At 39.1% G+C, this 12,145-nt stretch overlaps 1 protein-coding gene across 2 annotated transcripts in view; it reads left to right on the forward strand.

The window, feature by feature from the left end:
- Positions 1-2,587: 2,587 nt before the first annotated feature.
- PHF6 (PHD finger protein 6) overlaps positions 2,588-12,145 on the forward strand; it is a 45,163-nt gene continuing 35,605 nt past the window's right edge. Inside the window, exons 1-3 of one of the 2 annotated variants that reach the window (XM_004685822.1) lie at positions 2,588-2,742; positions 6,602-6,785; positions 7,005-7,106. In XM_004685822.1, coding sequence (XP_004685879.1) covers positions 6,648-6,785; positions 7,005-7,106 — 240 coding nt within the window. In that variant the 5' untranslated portion in view covers positions 2,588-2,742; positions 6,602-6,647. The remainder of the gene's footprint in view (positions 2,743-6,601; positions 6,786-7,004; positions 7,107-12,145) is intronic. The other variant, XM_012727295.1, reaches the window with a different exon arrangement.

Genomic DNA, 12,145 nt, shown 5'->3' on the forward strand with positions numbered 1-12,145 from the left:
GTTTTACTGAAATTCTGTTTTGCTCCATTAGAAATGTCTGTTTTTCTTCCTCCTTAGATTGAGAATTCCTTGAAGGCAGGAACTGGGTCTTATTCTTTTTCGAAATGTCCAGTGCTGATTGAGTGATTGGAGAGCAATCGGAGGCAAAGAGCAAGGTCTGGTCCTGAAGGTAAAGTAATCCTGTATGTTTGAAGGCAAATGGGGTGGGGTGGGGACAATTGTTGCTGCCAAGAAGGAATAAGTAGGTAATCAGTTGCTCCAGATCATTAAAGAGATGATTAAAACCACGGCTTTAACTATAAAATGCAGGAAGAAATCTTTTCCTGAGTCTTGAAGGAAGAGAGGATAGGTGTACAAGATAAAGTGGTTAAGCTCAGATGACGCTTCTCTAAATAAGACTGGAAGTTAAAAGGCCTTTGGTGAGAAGGAGGTACAAAAACTGGGACCTGGAGCCTGAAGAAAAAGATTGGAAGAGTGCTGGTGGGAGTGTACTGGCCAATCAATAGGAGATTAAAAGAACCTAAGCTGTGTCCTCCAGCACAGTTAAGAACCTGTTATCACAATCTTATATCTGTAGCCCTTGCAATAATGAGTTGTATCAGTCATGCTAATTGGTTCTGACTATTTGATCTGGGATCTGAAACTAACTGAAACCACGGATCTCTTTCCTAAACTCTCCCTGCACTTCCTTTTCCACCTTTGAACGCGCTCCTCAGAGTGCATTTCCCATGACCTCTATCTCTCTTTTCCTTGTTAGAATGTAAGTAATGAGGACAAAGCTGTGTCTTTTTTACTGTTGTGTTGTACCTTAACATGGTGCTTTGTACACAATAGGCATACACCTCTAATACAGTATTTATTACATCATATTGTATTTGTTTGCATGTCTGTCACACCCATTCCCCTCCCCCCTTTAGACCATGAACTCAAATTCAGAAATTGAGTTGATCTGTCTCTGGTGTTTGGAGTTTAGTAGTTTCACAGATGTTAACGGAATCAAAAATTGTTGAAATGAATGCATGGGTAAAAGAATGAATAACAGATACTAAAATGTAGGGCTCTGGGAGGAAATATAAAAAAGATGAATACTGCACAAACACTGTTTTGTCACTATTGAGTCTTCAGTCTCATTCTAACTTCAATAGGCGTGTAAAAATGGTAGAAAATGATGCTGGGGTGGGAATACCAGTTTTCAAATACCCTGTAAAAGTCTGGAATACACATTCTGGATCTTCCTATGTAAGTATCCAGTCACTCCCTTTCATTATACAAGGACTGGGTTTGAAAGGGCTAAGGGTATCCTGCAACTGTATCAGGGATTTGTTCACTCTTACTAGGTACCAGTTTGAAGAGATAAAATGATGTATCAGCATGGCCCCTGTTTTCTTGAGAATACAATTTGCAATTGACAGTGCAAAGAAAAATTAAAATGATGAAACCGCATTGGATCAAAACAATGGAAATCCACCCACTCCCAGTCTCAAGGAAAAATAACCACTTGAAGGAGGGCATCTTTAAATTTTCATTGATTTGTTAGGGGGTGTGTGTGTGTGTATGTGTGTTTTATGCAGGCTTACAGTCTGTGAACCCAGAAGAAAAAAACAAAAACTGACCCACATATACTTAGAGCATATTATGTGACCAAGCATTATTCTATGTGAGTCACGTATATTATTAGCTCATTTCTTAAGCACTGTATTAGAGGAATACCACTGTGATCTCCATTTTGGTCGCGCTGAAACTGAGGGACACAGAGGTAATGCAACATACTCAAGGTCAAAGAACTCAAAGTGAGGGAGCTGAGATTCTAGCCCAAACAGTCTGGCTGCATACATCAAAGAGGACAGCAGACGAAAGCATTTCGTTTAGGTTTCGGGTTTACCTGGGCGCGTTAAACAGAAAATTCCTTATCTTTCCGGATTACGATAATCTCAGCATGTATGGAGCCTGTTATATGCCACACGCTAAAACATGCTTTAGTGGCATTATCTCATTTCATCCTCAAATAAACCGTGAGGTACTATTTTTAAATTCCCATTTTCAGCACAAAAACAAAGACTTAAGTACAGAGATTTAAATGATTTCCCCAAGGACTGAAATCCAGGCAGACGGACTCCACTATGAGCTTCTTAGTCTTTCCTAGCAGCAAAAACGAGGGATCTCAAAGGGATGCCACGAGAGTACAATGAAATAATGGATGTGAAAAGGCCTCGGTGAACAAGTGCAAGGGTGAAGGCCTAGCCGCTGGAATCACAGTTGAAAACTGGTTACCGAGGGCCCCCGTCCAGCGGTTGCTAGTCCCAACCCTGCCTCTCCGCCCAAGTCACAGCGATATCTTTGAATCTCTTTCTCAGTCTCTTCCGATCCTGGCCCCAAACATTGGGCTGAGCGGCAGACCGGAGAATAGAAGGTACGCGCGCGAGCAGGAGGCGGGGCCTGTCGCCCCATCCGTACCGGCGGTGGCCTCTGCACATGCGCTGTGGCTCTGCGGCTTCAGCCGCCCTGTCGCTGCAGCCAATCAGAGCCCGCGGCGCGCTGGATACGTAGGAACGCCATGAGAGTCGTTGCGTGCGAGGGGGGCGACGTCAGGGCGCTCGGCGAGCCCGTCTCTCCTCGAATGAAAGGAAACAACCTCCGGCGACTGAGCCCCGCTTCCAGGCGCTGCTGGAGAACCGAGACCGACTTCTTTCTCTTTCCCCTCCCTGGCGCTTCGCTCCTGCCCTTCGCTTCTGGGTCCCGCCGGTGAGTCCCCTCGGCACCCCGGGACCCCCCATTCTCTGGCCGGCGGGAGAAGACAAGGAGGATGGCGGTAGCCAGGCCGCCGCCCCTGTCCGTTGTTAAGGGGGACTCGGTGGTCTTGCTTTATTGTCAGGGACCCCAGGAGCGCTGCTCCTGTAAGGCGCCTGGCAGGGAGGCTGCTGAGAAAAGTGCTTTGGAGGAACGGAGGGAGAGCTTAGGCTGAAACCCAGGACTTCGGGGGAGGGGGCGCAACATGTAAGGAGGAAAAAAATAACTGGGAATTTTTAGTCTTTGCCATCGCTTAGGACGTCTTTGGAAAGAGGGAGACTCCCAGTTGGGGAAGAGGAAGAGGAAGAATTGTTAGGATGGCAAGAAGGCTAGCCGTGCGGAATGAGGAAAAACTCCAGGGTGGGGAAATTAGGGGTGAAACTGAGCTAGAAAACGAAGACTCTTAGAGGGCGAACTCCTGGGGGAGGCGGGTGAAAGTGGAAGGGTGATGTTTTCCTGGATTCGGGAGGGTGGCATAAGGACAATTGGGGAACCCTCACTTGACGACGGGAGGAACCTGCTGAAGTGTTTTAGAGAAAAGAGTTTTGCGAGTTTATCTAGCGCTTGATTAGAGGGAGATCTGGGAGTCGAGTGTAGGGAGGGATAAATAACGGAGAGGATCCGGTACGTTATGTGTACCAGCCTTTATTATATAGATGAACAGCACGGCTTACTTGTGAAATTTGTTCCTTTCGGTATTCTACGTGGAAGTTGAAAGATCTTATATTTTTTGAACCCCCTTTTCTTTTTCTTCAGCTTACTACGTAATATCGGGTCTTATTCATGCACCCTGGGGTTTGAAACAACTGGAAAATTCCTTCAGTTTCCATTTGAATAACCGCAAAAAGCAGTGCGAAGCATGTAATAATATCGAGCAACCCAATTCAGGTGCCCTTCCGGTTCATCTCTCATTCGTTTATTTCTCTCCACTGTAACTTTCCTAACAGAAATACTGCTTCTTTGCGGAGCACGTTTATATATTTTGATCTGCTGTCTCAACTTGCTTGTGCGTGGAATTGTTTGATCTTCCGGAACTGCAGTTTTTGTTTTGTTTTGTTTTGTTTTGTTTTGTGTGAAAATGGGCTTTCAGATGCCAGACCTTGAATGAGCTCCCCAGTTGGTTCTTGAATGCTCTCCTTGATGTTTCAGGTTATTTCTTCCTTGGTGCTTCACAGCATCTTGGAAAAGCAGACACTCATTGATTGCTGCAGCCTACCGAGTCCGGCTTTTCTATTTTTTTCATACATTTAAATTAGGGTTTTTCACGCTGTTATCTTTGCCTCTATTTCTGCTTTATAGCATCTATAATGTTTGGGGTTTTTTTAAGGAGAAGATTTAATTTTTGGTTGAAAGCATCAAACTTTGATCTCTACCTGTTCTGAAAGTCCTTTTAGTCTAAAATTAAAATGACATATAACTGCATCATGAACCCTTTAACGTCGGTCCTTGGGATGCCCTTATTTTCCTTAACTAGACACCTTGTATGTGGCAACTGAATAAAAATCTGTATTTTTCTGTTAAAGACATTTTTGCTAGGAGTCATTGTTTCCATGATGTTCTCCACTTTCATGTTTTACAAGGAGGCTGTAAAAAAAATTAGCGAGATATGCACAGATGCATTATTTGAATTTTAGTGGAAAAATCCATTTAGTCATTGCAATTGGGGAAAGTTTATAATTGGTTTGGTGCACTTTCTGTCCACTTTACAAATTATATTTAAACTGACTACAGAAAAAACCACACTGGGGTAGTTTTGATTGCGGAATAAAGTGTACCTCTTTTCTCTTTTAGAGTTTGGGCTCTGGTGTATATGAAACACATGTTCTCAAAATTGGGATGAGAAAATTTTTCCTGCTTATAAATTAAAGGACATCAAATTCAGCACGGATATAGAATTTTGGGGATACTGTTTTCAGAAGTGATTTTAAGAATAAAAAGGAATTTTCTACTGTAGGGTTTTTCTTTATCTTAAGCCAGTTTTATTGCCTATGCTGAGATTGTATAGAAACTTCACATTAAAGATATCTGTACAGGTTAGATTCATAATATGACATCCTTTTTACTGGCCAAGGATGGCCGGGAGAAATGCGTAATAAATTAGAGTGGTTTCAGAGTGCCCACTATTCATTGCATCGTAGTAAACGAAGCTAATGTAAAACTCAAATAGAAATGCTGGTGCTATTTACGAATTTTGGCATTTTGCATAGTTAATTCTAAAGATTTAGGCATCTGTATTCTTGATAAAGCAACTGAACCCACGTTTGCCTGAGGAAACGCACTTCCCCTTTTGTTTCTTTTGTTTCTCTGTTATGTCCTCCCCCCTTTAATCCTAAAAGTATTTGATGCCTGTTTTCAATCAGATTCACGGTTTATAGCCAGTGCTATGAAAACAAGCCCTATTGTAAAGTATCAGATGCCATTTGGAAGACTGAAGCATTTAAAATTGTAGATAACATTAAGTTAAACCCATCAAAGCAGAGGCTGTCAGAGCTTTGAAGTTTTCATTAAAAAGAAAAACCTAGATCAAAATTGATGAAGAGACCTGTTTCTTTGTGGCTTCCTGTTAAATTCTGATTAAGTAGCTGCATCTTTATATTGAAAAGTGCTGAATGGTTTGTAGCCACCACCTTGGTGCCATCCAGTTGCTACTGTTCTTGGTAAACAAGTGATGCTCAGAAAGCTACAATGTAGTGTTAGCCCATTTTCAATATGGTGTTAAGAAAATGTATGCGTAAGTAGAAAAATGGAAAAAATAGTTAAGACAGAAAATTAAGAATTTTCATCATTTTATATGTTGTGTGTGGCAACCTGGGTTTCTGGCTGCCTACTTTTATTGATATGGGGAAACTACAGATCGATAACTTATTTTATGTTTAAATTCTGAAGAATCCATGTTGAGATTGATGATGTAAATCTGAAACCTTCCATGTTAAAGCTTTTCTTCCCGTTTTTCACTTAACTATGCACCTGTGATTATAATTTGACTAAATTTAAGCCTGGTTCAGAAAAAAAAAAATTTCCTTTATGTCGTATTACCAATTTAAGTATGAAAGTTACTACACTTAGAACACCACTGACAGTTTATAACATTTAATTAACAGATTTTTGGATTAATTCTGTGTCAGATAATACCATTTCTGCAAATGATTGATTCCTAAAGTCTGTTTTTGAGTATGCTATTACAAGCTTAATTTTTTCTTTATTTGAAAAAGGAATACAGTAACAAAAGTTAATTTATTAAAGACAGATGAGCATATTTAAAAAAATTGAAAGTAATGCAGGTTTTTAAAATGTATCCCAAGGCCCCGCTTAAGTAATTTACTTTTTTCTTTTGTTAGTTTGTCAATAAGTGAACTTTAAGGACTTTTGTAATTATAGAATTCTTAAAATACTGTGTGGTATCTTGGTAGGTTTTGCTCTGCCTTTAGATATATAATTCTTTGTCTCCTTGAAGGGGCATCTAGTGATACATGAAATATATTTTGCATTAATTATGTCAGCAGATGACTATTTTAATATCATACATTGTACTTTTTTTTAAAACTCATCCGTGTAGAAATAGTTCTAATTATTTCACATACCCCCGAATTTTAGAGCAGTTTGATTTTTCTCAAATGCTTCATTATTTTATATATACATGTATATTTTTTATTATGGAGACAATCTTAGTTTTTAGCATCAGTTAGTGTGTATGAAACAGCCATTTTAAATGCATATATTAAAACTTAGGTCAAATATAAAGCAATTTATGTGACTGTGTAAGCTGATTTTAAAATGAAGTTAACCGTTTTGTTGCCCTTCTTATTCTCTCTAGCATTTCTTGAGGCTTACAGTGGCATTCTAAAGGCAATTACAAAATCATGTCAAGCTCAGTTGAACAGAAAAAAGGGCCAACAAGACAGCGCAAGTGTGGCTTTTGTAAGTCAAATAGAGACAAGGAATGTGGACAGTTACTGATATCTGAAAACCAGAAGGTGGCAGCACACCATAAGTGCATGGTAAGTAGACCAACGACTGAGACCCGAAACCCTGAGCTTCTTAACAATGACTAGTTCTTGAACACTAAATAAAACAACTCAGCTAAATTTTTAAGAAATGGTTTCTACTATATGCCATTTTTACGAGAAAATTTCCTTTTAAATTTGCCATCTTAGTCACTGTTTCACTGTAATTTCTTTATATATGAACTTTAATGTTTTTTAAAATGTACTTTATAGCTCTTTTCATCTGCTTTGGTGTCATCACACTCTGATAACGAAAGTCTTGGTGGATTTTCTATTGAAGATGTCCAAAAAGAAATTAAAAGAGGCACAAAGCTGGTAAGTTAGTATTTCTGCCTCTTCAGAATAAAATTTATTTTAAACTCATTAAAGAGGAAATTGTTGTTTTAGAATATATTATTGCATTAACTGAGTATAAATTTAAATTCAGTCTTTTTTTGTCTTTCCAAACTAGCAAATTCCAAGCCTGACTCTTAACTTACCACTCAACAAGAGAGGAGTAAATCAATATTTCTATGAAAATATTTTCATTTCAAAAAGAATTAAAATCTTCTTGGAGATGGCATTGACTTAGAAAACAAGCAGTGTGCTTAATTTAGTGTTTTGTGTTAAAATCCTTGTTCAACTACATTTTCATAATGAAAATCTGATGTTTTCATCTCCCACCGTAAAGTAATTGGCATTGTAAATGAAGACCGCACTACCCTTGCAATGGGAAAATGTTAGCACTTGTTGAAGAAAGTATTTCCCATAGCTCAGCTGTAGGGCACATACACACAGCATCTGTGATTTGGGATAACTTGGTCAATTTTCTGAAGCTGTACTAGAGTAGTATTCAAATAGTTGTTTTCACTACCCGTAAAGTGTTTGGCAAGATACTGCATCACTTGATTGCAAACGTATTTTCTCAGTATTTATGATACATTATGATTTATAGTGAAACAACTGATTGAAATATTTCACTTGTTTTTCTCCTTTGAGCTCTGTCCACTTATCTTTAAATATATTTCAGTAGCTTCACTGCCAAGTGTTTCATTGTTTTAAAGATGGATTTAGCAGAACATCTGTCTTGTGTTCTTAAGCACTGCAGAATCTCATATTTCACAGAAAATCTGAAGGAAAGAGAGGGGCCAGCATTTTGATGATCAGAAATAATCAGTTTTGGAAAGTACTCTTCTAGTATTAGGAAAGAAGCACTATGGAGAAGTTCAAAGATAGCATGTGGAATTTGCTTTAGGATAATCTCAAATACTGGAATCAGTATTGGCACAAATGGTAATTAAGAGATCAGACAGTTTTTGTTATAATGAGACCTTAGCTGTGAAAATGTTCCCCTACCCCCAAAACTGTCAATAGCTGTAGAATGCTCCATTTTTTAAATGTGATTTTTTTATGTGGTGGTTTTAGATGTTCTCATGTTACTGTGTCTTGTTGATTTCTTAGAACCGGGGCAGTGTATTTTTCTTTCCTAGCCTTTATGACAAATTTAGATGCAAAAAAAAAAATACTATTTACCTGAAAGTGGTTGTACTGTAAGCCTTATTACACCTTTACTAATTCCTTGACATTATGAATATTCCTGGAAAATGCTTCTACTTCTGAACTTGTTAGTATCTTTGTTACTTGACATGGCTGCTCTAGTCAGAACAAAACGTAGTTTTGTTCCCTGACGTGACAGTATTTTTAACAAATGCAGTGCCTAGTTTTCCATAAAATACTGGCATGCATCTGGCAGTATGACTAAATTCAATGAGAGTTTAATTTATTTTCATGTGTTTGTGAAGAAAGCATCAGAACTTTGTAGAAGTTTCACTATTAAAAATTGTCTTGATTAATTTTAATGATATAGTGCAAGGAGTTAATTTTTATTCCCAAGTGTAGTGAGTTTTCAACAAACTTTGAAAACTTGATCTAGGAAGTGGAACAGCATTGGAGCTTAACCCACAAGCTGTAACAATGGAATTGGATTTGAATCCTAGCTCTTTTATTTACTAGCTGGGTGATCCTAGACAAGTTAATAGCTGGGCAATGTTTTCTTCACCTGCCAAAAGGAAATAACAGTAGTTCTTGTCTTACAGGGATATTGAGAATAATTTTTTAAAGATTTTTTTACTTATTTTTTTGAATAGAATAATTGGGGTGTAGGCTAGAGGCGTGGGAGGTGAGAGGCTCCATCAGAGAAAGAGTGGAGAGCAGATCAGGTGGGTTTATTAAAATAAACTGCTAAGGGGAGCAGTAGGCAATAGAGGAGAGGTCTGCTGCACCATCTGTGTTAGCTCCCTGGCTGGAGACCCAGCTAAGGGATTGAACTCAAGACCACCTTGGTGAGCCACCCTAGTGATATCCCTGAGACTTAACCCCTATGCCCCCAGGGAGGTCCTGAAATTGTGAGAAATAAAATACATTAAACGAGACTTACTGTAGTACCTCACATATGGTTAAAATGCTCCTGGCACCTGGTGAATATGCACCTGGTAACCACCATCCTGGTCATTATTTGTAAACATTAGTATCTCACCAATAACATTTGTGGGCTAATGAAAAACATGCTGAACTGGAAGTCCTGAGGCCTGTTGCTTTAATAATTCTGCTACTGATAGTTTATGTAAATTTAGATGTTAATTTGTCATTTTGCCAGCAATACATAGGTAATGCTATATCACTGTCACTAAGTGGTGATGTTGCATGACTAATAAATGTTACAAAAGATTTTAAAAGTTACTTAAGAGAGGTGTTTCCAAGCCATTTTAAGGCTATGTATGTCTAGATTAAGGAATAGAAAGTGGCTATAGAAGTTTGCTCCCTTTTCTCAAAATATTAGAATTCAAATATCTTTTACATAGGAGATAGGAGAGTAGCATTTATATGGTTAACTTTGAGATAACATTTTAAGTCTCATCTTAGCCTTTAGTTTTGCTCCTTCCATTATATTGTTTTTACATAAGGTGCTATTAGGTAACCCAAATACCATATTTTAGTTGTCTTTTTTTTTCCCTGTGTAGATTTGTCCACACTTGATCTTAGCCAAAGGCTAGGAAGTGTTCTGTGTATAGATTTGTCTAAGCAGTAAAAGGGCCATACATCAAATAGAAAAGGAGAGGGGAAAAGTGAAGAGATTCATGTGAGTAGATAAACAACATATAAACTAGTAATTAGCTCCCCTAATTGATTTTTTTAAAGGCATTTTATCCCATGAGTCTGCTTGTTCTGGTCCCTGTTCATCCAAATGCTAGGTGAAAAGTAGGTCATTGGGCCTTTGTAGTGGTGCAGGGGTTAAAGTCTCAGCACTGTCAAGCTGTTGACAACCACTGCAGAATAAGTGCCATGAGTTTGATGCCCGGCTAGGGAACTGACCCACAGATGCAAAAGACCTCTCCTGTCTTGCACGCTGCTCTCCTCAGGAGTGTATTTCAGTAGATCCGCTGGTTCTGCTCCCCACTCTGTCTTTGGTGAATCCTCTCACGCCCTGCACCCCTTGCTTGCACCCCAGTTCTTACATGCATAGATAATTTAAAAAATACACCTTTAGGGAAAAAAGAGGGGTCATGGATACCCCTTGACAGTAACTGAAAACAGGACTGTTCATCCCTGGCTGCTTTCTAGACAGGTTCCAGTCAGTCTCGAACATTGCTGTTTTATATTGTTTAAGAAAACACTTGAGTATATTTGAAGAATATACTTTTTCTGGATGAAGCTAGATGGTGAGATCAGTAAGAGTACCTATATGAGATAGTTGCTGTTCTAGTTGGTACCTGTGTCAGATGCATCATAGAGTCTAAGAATGGAAAGGGTTCCTGCAGCCATTTAGTCCACTTTCCTTAATCTTGGGCAGTATTACCTACATGCCAACCAACATAAGATTTTGTCTACCCCATTCATAAATAAGTTGTGATTGTACCCAAGTCACTTAAACAAGACCAGTATTATGTAATCTTCAGAATCTAGAAATTTTTCCTTCTGTGTAACTCATTTATTTGAGGTCTATTCTGCTTCCTTTAATGGAAGCATTTGATTTTTTTCTTATTAAAGAATAATCTTTCATATACTTGATGACTGTCCTTGGTTCACTCTGAAATTTTCCCACTTTGAATCTAATTTTTTTTAAAGATTTATTTATTTGTACATACAGAACTGAGGTACAGGCCAGAGGCTCAGGGGTGGCGAAAGGCTTCACCAGAGACAGAGTAGGGAGCAGAACAGGCAGATTGATGAAGTACACTGCTGAGGGGAGCAGCGGGCGGGTCCTGGCGGGTCAGGAGAGGTCTGCCACGCCATGTGGTCACCTCCGGGGCAGGCAGGAATCGAACTCATGAGGAAGTGGCTTTAGCTTCTCAGTGCAGTGCTTTAACCCGCTGCGCCACCAGGGAGGGCCGAATCTAAATTTTATTCATATATCTTAAAACTTCTGAACATTTTTCCTGCTTTTTAAAATTGTATGTATAGCTAGCATTTATTGAACACTTAACATATGTGCTTAGGGCTGGGCTAAGTACTACCCTATTGCACTGTCCTGTTGAATACTCAAAATAATACTGTGAGATAGGAAGGTGTTCAGCTTCCCTTTACAGATGAGGAAACTAAGGCTCAGAGAAGTTAAGTAATCTTACCATTGTCACAGAAGTGGAATTTTAATCCAGAGCCAGTTAACTCCAAAGCCAGAACTCAACAATCATTAGGTTACTAGACTCCTTTTATTAAGCTACATAACCATTGATGACATTTAAAACTATGTAATGATTAGAGCTGAGTAGTTTTCTAATTAAGATGGTTAATAGTGGCCCTCCCTGGTGGTGCAGCGGGTTAAAGCACTGCACTGAGAATCTAAAGCCACTTCAGCATAAGTTCGATTCCCGCCTGCCCCGGAGGTGACCACATGGCATGGCAGACCTCTCCTGACCCGCCCGCTGCTCCCCTCAGCAGTGTACTTCGTCGATCTGCCTGTTCTGTTCCTCACTCTGTCTCTGGTGGAGCCTCTCACCGCCCCTGAGCCTCTGGCCTGCACCCCAGTTCTGTATACACAAATAAATAAATCTTTAAGAAAAAAAAAAAAAAGATGGTTAATAGTACTGAATTTAGGGCATAGTCAGAACTCCTATTAATATATTTTGTTGATAGCATTATCTTGTTACTTGTAGGACAAAACTCCTATATGCATACTTTGTAGGAATATTTTGATTACTACTGTCAAGGTATCTTTTTGTAGTTTCTGACAACAAAAAGACTAATTCTGCCTAGTCTTTACTTTGTTATTTGGCATCATTCGGGTTCTTGGCACCCCAGAGAAGTTGAGTGTCTAATTTTGAGCTTATGATCTAGATACTGAATAGGCCATGAACCAACATATATGACAATTTCTA

The sequence above is a fragment of the Condylura cristata genome, unplaced genomic scaffold, assembly GCF_000260355.1.
Source record: "Condylura cristata isolate star-nosed mole 26May11 unplaced genomic scaffold, ConCri1.0 scaffold00019, whole genome shotgun sequence".
NCBI lineage: Eukaryota > Metazoa > Chordata > Mammalia > Eulipotyphla > Talpidae > Condylura > Condylura cristata.